This window comes from Lolium perenne, chromosome 4 (assembly GCF_019359855.2).
Source record: "Lolium perenne isolate Kyuss_39 chromosome 4, Kyuss_2.0, whole genome shotgun sequence".
In the NCBI taxonomy this organism is placed as follows: domain Eukaryota; kingdom Viridiplantae; phylum Streptophyta; class Magnoliopsida; order Poales; family Poaceae; genus Lolium; species Lolium perenne.
Window position 1 is genome coordinate 247,673,714 of NC_067247.2, and position 14,694 is coordinate 247,688,407.

The 14,694-nt window shown below is 45.6% G+C and overlaps 1 protein-coding gene across 1 annotated transcript; it reads left to right on the top strand.

The window, feature by feature from the left end:
- The first annotated feature begins 9,231 nt into the window (after positions 1-9,231).
- On the top strand, positions 9,232-10,886 carry LOC127332350 (metacaspase-1). The gene is made up of 3 exons (XM_051358624.2): positions 9,232-9,626; positions 9,752-10,082; positions 10,182-10,886. The coding sequence occupies exons 1-3, from the start codon at positions 9,266-9,268 to the stop codon at positions 10,567-10,569; spliced, it is 1,080 nt and encodes a 359-aa protein (XP_051214584.1). The 5' UTR covers positions 9,232-9,265; the 3' UTR covers positions 10,570-10,886.
- The last annotated feature ends 3,808 nt before the right edge of the window (positions 10,887-14,694 follow it).

Genomic DNA, 14,694 nt, shown 5'->3' on the forward strand with positions numbered 1-14,694 from the left:
CGGGACCCGACGGAAGTCTCGACCGCGGGGGTACCAGGCGTCCAAAGGCCCAGATGAGGCCGGCCTGCTCCCACTTCCCAGAGGAAGATCGGCTTAGTAGGCTGCTTCTTATTCAAAAATTTGGGGCCCAACCAAATTTTGGGCGTGGCAAAAAAAAAAAAAAAACACAAGCCTCAGGCGTGGACGTCGGTTTTACCTTACATAAACCTTCTTATTTTCGCTCTCAAAAAAACTTCTTATTTTGAAATGTACATAAACATGTTCCAGTCCAAGGCTAAACCGTGAAAGATAGTTCAACCAAAAACTGAATAAACACTTTAGTTGACCTTTTGGAACATAACTGAAACTGAAACCCAAATGAAATTGCAACGAAACCCTAGTCGAAATTGTGAAACTTCTTGAAATTGAGATGGAAGCCGTGAATGGTAACTAAACCAAGCCCGACATGCAACTCTAGTTAAACCTTGTGAAATCTCGCTGAAAATTCAATATACCTGCAAGCATTTGGTAAATTATATTTTTGTTGTTAACCCGACCAAAATCACAATATAGTAAATGCACTGATTTTTGATATTTGTTTGGAATTGTCCATGTTTTGAAAATGCGGAACTAAGCCTATTTCCTGGGCTATTTCACAAAACAGGAGGAGGCACACGGTGAGGAGATCGAGCGGTTTCAAGAGCATCTCCTGCGGTCATTAGTCAACACTCAGCAAGGCCATAACTATCGCACATGAAAATCTGTGCAATTAACTGTCACCACAAAAAAATCACAGTCAAAATCAAACAATGTTCATACATTGTACAACGATTTCGTAGTTTGTACTAAACAAATTACCTTGGAGATTTGGACGAGTTACCAGTGGGGTGTAGCATGGAGGTCGGTTCAAGCATGGGCAGGGGATGAGATGACCGCACGGAGGTGGAAGGGGCCAAAGCAAGAGAACCCGCATGGCTTGATGTAGGTGGCGTCACAGGGGTTGTCGTTGTGTTATTTACGAGTATCTCATGGTGTGACGACAGAGAGGTGGCATCATGGTGTGGAGAGAGAGGTGGGTGTAAGGCGGATAGCTACTGGGACAGTGAGCACGACTTACCCAGCTTCAGATCTCGCAACGGCGACGAGATCCTACATGCTACTATAAATCACTATATGGGCAATAAGTGCGCCATTACAATGATGAGATCGGTTCTGTCTTAAGAGTTCTCGGGATCCGACTTCTAAAGACGCCAGGATCTAAGATTACAAGGAGTAGTCCAGGTCAGACTCTACTAGCTCTACCGCTCTACCTAAATAAGTACAACTTGTCATGCAGGTCATCTTCCTGGATTCAACTAGCCATGATATCTCAATCCTATACTTTTTCTATTCCTATGATTTTCCTATCCTATGAATCAAAGGAGGCCTTAAACTTCTTGAAAAAATGAAGCACGGAACCCTAGAAATTAGACAATTAGTAACTGTTTCTACATTCTGCATCTTGCATTCAGATTTTAGAGCAAAACAAAACAGGAATACAAGACTAGCAATGCCAACCAAAACAGCACCAGCTGCAGGATGCCCGCGACGGTCAAGTGTCGGCTGATGCTACCAAGATCAACACAATTGTACGTGTGCCGCAACTCTGCGGATAAGACCTGTAATTCCCACGGCACATTTTCCTACATGTTGGAAGCTGTGCAAGGGCCAATAGAGCTAAGGTAAGCTTTTGGTGAAGCTTCAACTTAAGCACAAAAATCAGCAAAAAAAATTGACATGTTTAAGGGGTCGAAATAAATTCGTTAGGCCGATGCTGTTTTTCCCGACATATTTTGTCTTTTGTTGTTTTACACATTCTTTTAAGCTTCAATTCTATTCTTTATGAGTCATTTGACATTTCATGAATGGTGGCAACTTAATATACTCCCGGACATCATGTACGAAATTTTATTTGGAAGTTTTATGGCAGCATGCATATTATCTTTTGTGCCCACTAATGTCATCCACTCAGAAAAGAGATGGGAAAGAGTTTTGTGGTGAAGTTTTTTTCACATGGATGGAAGAACTATCAAACAAGAGTCATTCAACTAATGGTCAACACTATAAGCTTGGGATGCCCCATGGCACCCCACTAGACATATCAAACTCTCCGTTTGCACACCTTTCAACTTTATTTTGCAGGCACCATTCTACTTTTGCATAAACTTGGAGCGTGTGTGTCTAGTTTTTATGTTTTTCTTTTGCATTTTTTTTAAATAAAAAGATCACCACTTGTAGGAGTGTTTAATGGATATGCATGAGCTACTAAGTGTGATGAAAGTTCAAGTTCAATGCTAGTAAATAAAATGGAAGAAGTAATAAATCTCTTATATGTTATGCATGTTGTCACATTCTTGTTGTACTGTTTATTTTCTTTAAATGATGATGGTATGTAAGTGTTATATATAGCGCAAGCTCTATTTACAACATTATATTGTTAGCTTTAAGTTGATCTTGTTTATTAATGAATGAGTAGTACTATGTATGCTTTGACATGCATGCATGTAGATGGTCAATTGTTTCTACCCTTGCTAGCCCAAAATTTAATGAAGCAAGCAAATACTTGTAATGTCCAAACCCCTTGAGCCTATATGCATTTATTAGTGTCATCCATACCTATTACGTATCAAGTATATTGCATTGATCTATCTTTGAAAGTAAGATCTGGGGTTAATCTAGAAGAAGGCACCGTTGCTTGAAATAAAATGAACAACTAATATTGTGAAATGAGATATGTTAGTTATATTCATGACATGTTATGAGTTTATTGTTATCAGAAACATGCTCACATGGGGAAGGTTTTCAACTCAAGTACTATTTGTTGATATCATGTATTTTTGGCTGTCGCTGTTTGGCGGTGTGAAATGCCTTGGTGTAATCAAGATCTTTCGAGTATGCATACAATTTAGAGGTGGAATTGGGCCGCCAATCTAATCCATGTATCATGATGAAAATTTATAGCATGGGCATTCTACAAAGTATTATATATAAAAAAATCTATGTAAATGGTAAATAAAAAGGAAGTGCTGAGGATGCTCATTAGCCTGTTTGTCCTGTCATTGGAGTATGGATGGTATACCTTGGAACTCAGGGGGCAAGAACCACTGATCGTACAAAGGGGCGGGAGGTACCTCAATGCCACCTCTTTTGGGGCTATTTGCATATTAGGATGAACATCTTGTGGCCTAAGTTGAGTAGCATGTGGAACAGTCAATTGTGGTCAACGGGCATGATACACTTTACTTAGAACATGTCAAGTATATAAGGGGTATATTTACTTTCACTTTAACACTAAAACATTTCTAGGACTTATTTACAAATGTTTTATCCAACGTTTTAGTTCATGTATATCAATGTTTGTAGCCTTTTTAAAGTGACCACATATATATCAAAGTAGACATAGGATTATATGACCAACATAGGATACACACAATGCACTTTCACTTGCACTTTTCATGTTTAATGGTCCATAGTACTTTGTGCATTTATTCTTATGGAAGCTTGACATATTGGTAAACATAAATGAGGTTTATAAGATATATCACTTTATATAAGATTGCTTGTTGTTATTCTTTAAGGAGTAAATTATTTTGAATTGTGTGTGTCAATGATCATAACTTGTAACGTTAAACAACAACAAAGTCCAAAGTTCATGTTAGTTTTATCACCTTTATGCTCGAGGACGAGCATATGTTAAGCTTGGAAATGTTTGATGCATGTAAAATGCATACATGAACTTTATGGTTTATTGTCACATATTTCAACACATTTGCATCTAATCTATTGTTAGAACCATGTTTTATATTGATTTTGGGGATTTTCCAAAATATCCCATTTATTTGGTTTCTAACTTTTTTTTGGCAGAAAAACTTTCTATTAGTATTTTAAACTTTCCAAAAGCTACGGGACTCAAAACGGACTTAGGTAAACAGGAGGAGTTAGATGATTTCCATACAAACAAAAGTAGCTAAAGTAGAGCCCCGGGGGCACAACGAGATGCAAACGGCAATCCCAACAAGGTGGACCGCGCCACCAGGTGGATCTAGAGCACCAAATCTTGGATACCATCGATTCCACCGCCATCGTCTTTGTTTTAACCTAAACCCTTCTATAAAAAGGGTTCAGATCGCGATCTCTAGGGTCACAAAGGCGCAAATAGAGAAACACCGAACTAGAGAGTTGCTATCCATCGCTGGAGAAAGATTGGAGGGGGAACCGCTGCCCGGAATCTCCTCTAGCCACCTCTCCTCCTTGCTCTCCACCATGAGAGGGGAGTATTCCACCCCCTGGAAATGGGTTTGTTGTGGTAACTTGATCCAATGTCTCTATGTATGATCATTGTTGAAGTTCATATGATGTGCCTTGCATGATTATGGATCTATCTATGTAATTCCTATGGTGGATATTAAGTTATGAGATGATACTTGTTATGTATTTACTGTTGTGTTGAGATTTTATGGTTTATCATACTTTGGAAATATATCTATGATACATGTAATGATTTTATCTATATATAATGCCTTGTTTACCATGTCCTGAGGTGTTTGACCATGCCAAGTGTAGTAGATGGGAGAGATGTGAAAGCACATATATTTATAAATCATTGCACTAATTCTTAGAATATGTTTTCCTTCAAAAGTATGATGTATGTGGGCAAAGGGTGTTTGAGTGATAGACGACATGTGCATTGTGTAACATAAACGGTGTAGTAGATGGGAGTGTATTGAGTGAACCCATGTCCATTGTTTCCATAAGAGTAAACTTCTTGTCTTATCCTCTTGCATTTACAGGATTGGGACACTTTTACATTACTGTTTTGTTGCCTTTTACTTTATTACATCAATAACCTCCTTAAATAATTTAAATTGTTTAGTGCATAAACAACTAGAATTGTGACACTCTAGTTGGAGAGAGTAATAGTTTTTTCCTTATTGCTCCTGCGGATCGATACCCATACTTCCACTTTGAGATGTGCTACAATGATTCCATGCTCTTGGTGTTACCAGGGACACCACTCACCCAAATTGGCGTCAAATATGTACCTGAAAACTTAACTAGCCTCTTGTCAAACTACCGCATCTCCTCTTGTGCAACTTCTCCCAAAGCATGGAGTTCGTACTTCTTAGTGAAGGCGGTAGCAAACCTCTCACGCAGAGAAAGCCATGACCCAATCGATTTAGGTGCTTGATTCACTGGCCATAACCTCACCACTGGTTTTAACACCATTGAAAATAACGGGCCATAAGACTTTCCTCTCGGCCCCTTCAGCCCTCATGACAACGTCATAGAGCTGCAGGAACTCCCGGGCGGGGGGGGGGGGGGGGTTGCCAGATCCATTGTACTGATCGCAAAAGTTGATTCGAAAGCCCAACAACCATCGTGCCAACCGCAAAGCTTGTGTGAAGGCGAGACAACTTTCATCATAACCAGGGCACAACCGCCCTTGCCCTAGGGGTGCTTTGCCATCGGCACCCGGCTGGTGATGCTTAGAGGGGGTCCACGCATCATCCGCATGTGGATGGTCAAGGACCTCCCCCACGTCAACTGAGGGGAACCACTGCTGGGGCTCCGCTTGAAAATGTTGCTTCATTAGGGCCACCCATGGCACAGAGCGAGGTGGTAGGGGCGCGGTCCTATTTTGTGCCTAAGCGGGATTTCCAGGGGCAGGCGGTGGGTCATCCCCCGAGACAGTCCTCCGTTGCTTGCATTCCCGCATGCCTGTTGCTTGTGAACTTGAGACGAAATCGAAGAGGCTCTCCACAGTAGCTCTCTATTCATCGAAGGTAGGGTCCATCTGCGACGGCGGGAACTGAAGCATGCCTCACACCATAGCCCAGTCTTCTCTACGATCGCATGGCAGGCCCATGTGTGTTGACGCGGCGCTTCCAGCACCATGACCGACACCGTGTCCCTTGGGAATCCCCTGCAACTCGAAGGGGCAGCCCGCGGGGCTCCAGATCCAGCTAGGGGCGATTTCCCCATCCACGGAATGAGCTCCAAGCCCTTCTGGTGCACTTCTCCGCAAGAGGCGTTGGGAACTGGCTGAATTCTCGATAGCCCGAAGGTTTCAATCATCTCCCATCGCGCTTCCACCGCCATGATGAGATGGGGTACGAAGTGACGCTCCGTTCCTACCGGGGGTGGCCTCGGTGGTGGTGGAGGCAAGTCATTTCCCACATATTACTGTTGTTGCCCTCGCGCTTGGTGGTGCTATCTGACCGAGATTTCCCCTTGGGTTGCGCACGATTCAGCTGACGCTTGGTCCTCTAGGGAAGTGGCATGCGATCGCGTGTGCACTCCCTTTGGGGAACTCAGGCCATCGGTTTTCCACTTCGGAGCCATGCTTGAAGACGATATCGATCTTGATGCTAAACGAGCGCCCCTACCTGGTGCGCTAGATGTCGCATCCACGAGAAGGAGGACACCGGGGTCTGCACCCCTTTTTTTTTGGTAGATGGGCACTCGCGCTGCGACCTGGATCAAGCACAACACATAAACACAAGATTTTTACCTAGGTTCGGGGGCAAGATGCAAAACCCCTACGTCATGCATATCTGATCTCCTTTAGTTTGAGCAACATACACGAGGAGCCGAGACTCCCCTTCCTTCGCCTATTTACAGCTTTTTTTTCTCCTCCTCCCCCCAAGCCTAACTCTCTAACTTGCAGCGGGTCCTCCTTTTATATCTCAAGGGGACGCGACATGTAAGGTGCACATGCTAGACAAGTGGCAGATGGACACACGAGGTGACGCGCGGCCGTGCCTGCTCTCAATGGGAGCAGGGTGCCACGGTGCTTTGATGATATGCCACTTCCTTGTCTTGTCATCCAGCGGGTGCGCGCAGTGCGGCAGAGAGCGCATCGCTGGTTGTGCAGTGCTTGGGCCATCAGTCCTTTTGAGGGAAGAAACGCCAAGTGCTCGCATGCACTCCCGGGATGGGCTTGCTCGCGGACGGCGTTCCCACCCTACCCGACGGCTGGGCGGAAAATCTACTGCTGACGAAGGCCTCCCCGGACTCATGGCCGGGAGAAAGTCGACTTCGGTGGTATTTCTTGTCCTTGGACTCTGTAACGGGTCATAAAGTCCCACATGGGCAGCGTAGTGGGAACCCCGATTTCCACTACGTCGATAGTCTCACAACCCAAAAAAGTTTCCGATGATCAAATCAAACATACGCAATTGAAAAATTAGCAATTTAAAACATTTCTAAAAGAATGCACATTGAAATAAGTTGTCGATGATCAAATGACAATGTCAACAAGGTCATCCCCAAGGCTATCTTCAACCGTGGCATCGGCCATAGAAGTATCACCGCCCAATGCGCCCCCTCTGTCACCAACCATTGTGACATCACCATCACCACAACCACCACTGAAACCAACACCACCACCATCTAAATGATCACCACGAAGACCACTAGAACGATCAACACCACCATTAGCACGTGCCATAGTGGCAAGACGTTCTTGCCTTCTCCTTTCGACGATCTCCGTTCTTTGCATCTCCCAAAAATATTTTGCAAAAGCATCCAACCCACTAGGGACCCATCATCATGATATGTGCGTGGTCCTCAGGTCTAGCCCCAGCCTTTACCTTCACCTTCTCCGCCTCGTCCTTCACCTTCTTCGCCACAACCCTCATATTCATCTCCTTGAGAGTGATCTTACGCTTGTCCGCTTGCCGGATAGCATCCCACTTTGCTTCTTTAAGTTCATGTTTCTTCTCGCTCACGCTTTCTTTTCACTTCATACCTCTCAATTTTCTCTGTCAAGATTACAACCTCAGCTTTCTTCTTTTTATCGTCCTTCTCTATCCTCTTTCCATTGGTCTTCCCCTTATTTCTTACACCATTTGCATCATCACCATCTTCCGGATCATCCAACATAATGAATGCTCCTTTGTTCGGTGGGCTTCTTGATCTCTCACCTTCCACTTCTCACTATGCTCAAGCAACTTCCAACAATGGTGGAGTGTAAATGCCTTTCCCTTGAAAGACGACATTTTTTTGTACCTCTCGTGTGCTATGCGATCCTACAAACATCGGATGGCAAGACAAAAGTAAGCACATTTGTGTTTAATGTTTAGTGAACAACGGCACAAAACTTCAAACTATATGATCAAACAAGACTCACATAGTCATCAATTGTGCATCCACTTGGAGGTGCATTTCTCACTTGCTCCAAACAACCACTCCAACAACCACAATAATGCTTGATCACATCATATCGTCCTTGACATGATCTCAATGAGCGGGTAGATTGGGTCGGCATCTCACGATGGAACTTGTCCTCAATTTGTTGCAAATATTTCTTGCCGGTTTGATCGGCCACCATATCGAGTGAAACATTCTCCCATGCCTTCGCCAAATGGAGCTCCGGTGCCTTCCGGTCTCCTTTCATTGTCATCGACAGGCAAGTTTGGATCCTATCTTGAAGTTCTTTTGGCTCTTGTGCAGGGCAATCTCGGAGGCCTCCTATCTTATACACGTGACCTAGTTTCATCGCCCTCTGGCCTTGTTGTCCGCTGGCAAGAGCGGCGCGGACTGGGGAAATAGGGTATATGGCCCTCTCCATCGACGGCTTAGTGGGTGCGGTGTGACAAGATCCATCCAAGCAGGTGTGGTGTTATCTCTAATCGGTAGCGTACGGTGCCTTGTGGAGGGTGTGGCTATTCCTGTTTTTTCTGCTATCTTTTATCTACTTCGTAAAAGGTTCCATCATCACCTTATATCGATTCAGCCATGTGGTTACCTTATTAAACCAGGACGAAAACCGGTTTGAAGAACTGAAGTAAATGATCGAAGCAGCCGGATGCTTTCACCCGCTCCTGTTCCGCCATTTCTAAATGAGTGCGTTAATATTGTCTTGAATTCTGTCACGTTTCCGATTACCTTCAAGTTCAATTCATAACCATTGATCTGCCCCAGCCGAACATATTCCCGTCCATTACACTGCCTTATATATGGGTACAATAGAGTAATCATATATTGGCATAATAGTGCTTGCAATGCTACGAGTAGCCAAGGTACAAATTCCTAGCTAGGGATTTGTAAATGTTCATCGTGCTGCAGTGCGTGGGATTCTCCAAATATATAAATTGGGAAGAAAGACACAAGGATTCTCCTTCTAAAATGCTCAATATCTCTGCAAATCTTGCCGTTTGTGCTTCAGTTGGGCACTATAAAAGGGACATAGAGTTAAGATACTGAGGCAGGCAAGGCAGAGGGCAGAGGTAGCCACACCCAAGCCATGGAGTGTGGCCAATGCGGAGCGCGCTTCGCCGTTCCACAGGGCGCTAGCACCGTCCAGTGCGCGCACTGCCACGGGGTGACGCGCGTCGAACGGCACGGCGCCGTCGGCTTCGTCAGGGACATCGTCACCAACATTGCCGGCGGCCGCCGCACCAGGCCGCAGCTACCGGCAGGACCGCGGAGGTTCTCGGGGGTAGGATACCCGATAGTCCACGGCCACAAGCGCGCCCTCCTTGTCGGCATCAACTACACCGGAACGGAGGACGAGCTGCAAGGCCCCATCAACGACGTCAACTGCATGAAATTCCTGCTCACCCTCAAGTACGGCTTCCCAAGCGACTGCATCCTCGTCCTTACCGGTACCCAAGAACTCTCGCTTTTCTTCTCCGGCCGTCTTGGGAATTATCAGCATGTCTATGTTCGTCAGATTTCTCAAGCACCACGTACGTATGATACTTACATTTGTTCTCGTGCTGTTTGCCAGATGAAGAGCGCAACCCCAACAGGAGGCCAACAAAGTCCAATATCCTACTGGCGATGCGGTGGCTGGTGTACGGTTGCAGCTCCGGAGACTCCCTTGTGTTCCACTTCTCCGGCCACGGCACGCAGGTGGACGACCAAGACGGCGACGAGCTGGACGGCAAAGACGAGGCCATATGCCCGCTCGACGGCGACCTTAATGGCTACATCAGGGACGACGAGATCAACGAGGCCATCGTCCGCCCGCTCGTCCACGGCGTCACGCTCCACGCCATCATCGACGCCTGCCGCAGCGGCACCGTCCTCGATCTCTCCAACCTATGGCAGAAAAACAAGTATACTCGCCTTCTTAATTACACCACTGCACCATATGCATTACCCTTACTACAAGTCTACAATACCAACAGCTAGCTGGGACTATTTTTTTCCTTTAGGTATGGGAAATTCCAGTGGGTTGATCAAAACGCTAGAACGGGTGCCTGGAAGAGCACAAGCGGCGGGCACGCGATCCTCATCAGCGGCTGCGCCGAGGACGATGACTCGCAAGATGGTGTTGGCGACGACACCATGGTCATGGGAGCCCTGACCTACAGCTTCTTCGCGGCGGCGTGGTCCGCGCATCGGCCCCTCACCTACGGTCAGCTGCTTTCCAAGACAAGGGCAATCATCGCTGACTGCAACAGCGACAGCCAGAGCCACTGCAACCTCCCCGCGGCGATTGCCCCACTTGTCCGAAACGTGGTCAACTTCAGTGGCGTGCAGGAGCCTCAGCTGTCTTCCTCCGACAAGTTCGACATCAACCGGAGGACATTTATGCTATGAATTAACCTGCTAGCCACTGCAGCACACTGTCAGCTAAATGTTATACTCCCCCCACACAAAAAGCATGCTCCTTGCTTAATAATTCCATCTTATATAGCCTTTTCAGCCATGTGATGGACATCAGTCATCAAAGCATATTTCCCTCGAATAACTAATGTAATAATAGTAGCTCGTTCTAACTCGATTCTGTCGTTTGTAAGAGACCAGTGAAAGTAACAAGTACAAGTAGGCCTCCTTGCCTAGATTTTACAAATAGTGTAAATTGGTACCCCAGCTCAAATTAATTATCGCAGCCATGTACTATGTCGAGTACAAATGTATCTGGTATGTGTTACTCCCTCCGATCCATATTACTTGATGCATAAATGGATGTATCTACAACTAAAATATATCTAGATACACCTATATTAGCATCAAGTAATATAAATCGGAGGGAGTACTTAATTTTGGCTGGAGGGAGTGACAAAATTGTTGAAAGGACCTAGATATCGGGAGTTGAATAGGTGATTTAAATCAATTACGAATGTTGACTTGAACAAATGCCAAAAAAGTATAATTATCGTTTAATTTATCAAGCACAAATTCTAAATATATAAGACTTATCTATGTGAAGCAACAACTTATGCTAAATAAGATAGACACATAATATATATATATAACTTAAAGCATGATGGTTATCAGAAAAGTAAATGCATAATTAAAGAGGCCCAAATATAGAAATAACCAAGGCACGGGAATGATGATGTATCCTGAAGTTCACATCTTTATGAATACTACTCTTCGTTGAAGCAGTGTTGATGAGACACGATGCTCCTAAAACAGTACAATGGTTACGGTATTTTTCTCAAGCCTTCCCACAAAAGTGGAAGTGACTCGGTCCACTAGGAGACCCTTAGGGCGGTTACTGGACCCGTATAAGAAGTTTGGGACAATATTCACGACTTAATTGGATGCTTCCAAGAATTTCACCGAGCTTTAAACCATAATGATTAAGATCTATAGAAACATGAACCTATTATCCAGGGTTCTAAGAACCCAAGAAGAACAAGCTCCGGATACAAGCACCCAAAAGCAATAAGCTTCTTATTTTCACCCAATCGAATCTGCGTTGAAAATTTAAACTGCTGCAACCGTTGCAATGGCATGAACACAAGTGCTCAACTCTCTCTCTCTCTCTCGCCGATCCAACCGAAGCAACTAATGCTATGGAAAAATATGAGATGAAGAAAAAATGAGGAGAACAACGAGTTTATCCAAAATCAAGATCCAATGAATTCCCCCACTAAGAGGAGATATTGATTCGTGAGAATGTAAATTAGATATTCTCTCTCTTTTCGTATTAAAAAAGATGCAAGAATAGTTGGAGGAATTGAGAGAGAACAAGCTCAAGGGGCCAAACAATGTGGGGGGGGGGGGGGGGGGGGGATTCTGAGGAGCTTGGTACCCATTAGGGAAGAAGACCACCTTCAAAATGTTCCTCAAAATTCAATAGCCCTACAAGGCTACAACGCGAGGGCCAAATTTCCGGTCTTTCCACCATAATTTTCGAGGGAAGAGGGCCAAAGTTCTAGTGACGTTTCTCAAATAGCTGAAAATTAGAGCGACATCTATCCAATTAATCCATATTATAATGCTGATTTATTGGTCCATTTGGACAACCAGAAATGATTTCATTTTTAAAGTAGTGACACCAAGCTTATATCAGTGCAGAAGGAAATTCAAGAATAAGGTTGCTCTCCTTATCCGTAAAGGTAAACGCGGATCTTATTCTGATATCAAAGACTAGGTGAATATAGCTTTGTATAGTTGTAGCTTAGAAGCTTAAAGCTTATAGAGTTTGTTTACTTCTCTAGACGCTGATCTCTAGCATTTAACTTGTACAACACACTTTTATGGAAAACTAAAATATATATAGTGGGGAAAACACTGAAAAAAACTGATTCATAGCTCTAGCAACAGAATATGGATAGCGGGGACTCCACCAACATCTAAATAATGTGAGTGTGTTGGCATTAGTAGCATCCTTGTGTGCAGTTTAAGTTTAATCTATTGTCGTGATTAGGCCACGTTTCCGTTTACCCTCAGATCAAATTCATATTCAACGCTTGATCTTCCCAGCGGAACATATTCCAGTTTATTATTCAGCTATCTGTATGGCTCTAAGGAAGTTAGCATATATATGGGCACAGTGCTTGCAATGATACGAGTAGCCACCCTAGTTTGCAATTTGTTACCGTTCATCGTGCTGGAGTGCATGCGATTCTCCAAATAGAGAAGTTGGTAAGGAACAAGACAAGGATTCTCCTGCTGGAATGGTCAATTAGTACTATGTAATTCCTTGCCGTTTGCGCTTCAGAGCATCTCCAGCGGCGCGACGCATTTTTGTCCGCACGTCCGTTTGCACCTAGGGGTGGCTCCAGCGGGCCAACACATTTCAGCGTTTGCACTCGAAACAACAATAAGGAATTCAACGAAGTCATACTTATTATATTTAAATTTTTAAAAGTCTACATTAAAATAAGATAGTATTTCTCTAGGCATGATCTTCATGGCCAGCCAATGTCCACTGATGCTCAATCAGATCCGTCTACAGCTGTTTGGAGACGTTCTCGTTAGTTACTTCTACATTGATATGTAGAAAGTCCTGCCAAGATGAAGCTCCAGGAAGTGGCGCCACCAGCTCACCATGGAATTCCCAGTGGTTCTCATTGCAGCCATCAGGACGCTCGTTCTCAACGATCATGTTGTGCATGATCACGCAGCATGTCATCACCTCATGCATGGTCTTCAGGGACCATGTTCTTGCCGGGTGACGAACAATTGCCCACCGAGCTTGGAGCACACCAAATCCACGCTCCACATGGACAGTTTTCTCACTCCCAGTGCATGCAATCTATGCTGCCAATCATTTCTGGGAACCCTCTAGACTCGTTGATAGATAGGAGCCACCTTGTATCCTCAACAGTTGGCTCCCTACAGTAATACTCTCCGAACACGGCAATCACAGCTCGGCAAAACCTGTACATGGCCTCAAGGAAGGTGCTCTCACCCATTCAAAGATACTCATCGAATATATCCGCAGCCATTCCATATGAGAGCATGCGAATAGCCACGGAGCATTTTTCGTAGGAGGTGAAGCCTAGCGCACCTGTTGCATCGGGCCTGCATTGGAAGTAGGGGTCGTAGTTTCTGACGCCTCGTAGAATGACCAAGAACATGTCCCTTGACATCCTGTACTGGCGCCGGAACAATTTTTCCGGGAACACCGAATTGGTGAGGTGGAAGTAGTCCTTGTGGAGCTGGAGCTGCCCTTCCACTCTGTTGCGTGACAGGTTTTTGGAGCGCCCCTTCACAGAGCCCCGGTGCTCCGGCCCCGGATTTGAGGTGAACTCGTGGATCATGGAGGCCGCAGTAGTCGCCAATGTCTGCGTCGACTGATCGGACTCCTCGTCGGAAGAGGAGTCAACGACCTCCGCGTGGAACTTCTCCACCATATGCCACATGTCCATCTGCGTGGGTACGAGCTGTTGATCAATGGCCGCGCACAAACAACGCCGAAAAAAGGGGAAGAAACCTATCGGCGCAATTGACCGAACAGGTCGTGGGCGGCGCGGAAGGGCGGCACCACCGGGAGCGTTTGGCCCGAAAACAGCCGGCAGGTACGCAGCGGAGCCAAGCCCGAGTACGATCCTGCTCTCCCGCGTGGCGAGAACGAAGCCGACAGCGACTACTGCGGCGCTGCGGCGGGACGGCGGCGGGTGGGGTTGGGGTGGTGGCATCGCACTAGGGCAGCAAAGAAGGGGGAAAAAGAAGCAAATCGAAGCGGTCGATTTCGCTGTCCCTGACTTGCGGGACCAGGTAACAAATGGAGGACGCTCCGCGCGACCGCCGAGCGTCCGCGGAGACGGAAACCTGGCACATATTTGGGCCAGGTTTGCGTCTTCGCGGACGGTCCGGTCACTATGCATCGCCCCACTGAAGGTGGTGCCAGATGCATTTCCGATCACACGCCCCACTGAAGGTGGTGCCAGATGCATTTCCGATCACACCGGACACAAACGGCCCCGTCGCGACGCTGGCACTATAAGAAGGGGCATGGAGTTGAGAGACTTGAGGCAGGTAAGC

What these genes read in the sequence shown, in the direction of transcription:
- LOC127332350 (XM_051358624.2), top strand. Translation starts at nt 9,266, where the DNA reads ATGGAGTGTGGCCAATGCGGAGCGCGCTTCGCCGTTCCACAGGGCGCT. An exon ending in CTGCATCCTCGTCCTTACCG is followed by an intron (nt 9,627 to 9,751) that starts GTACCCAAGAAC and finishes GCTGTTTGCCAG; the next exon opens with ATGAAGAGCGCAACCCCAAC. An exon ending in AACCTATGGCAGAAAAACAA is followed by an intron (nt 10,083 to 10,181) that starts GTATACTCGCCT and finishes TTTTTCCTTTAG; the next exon opens with GTATGGGAAATTCCAGTGGG.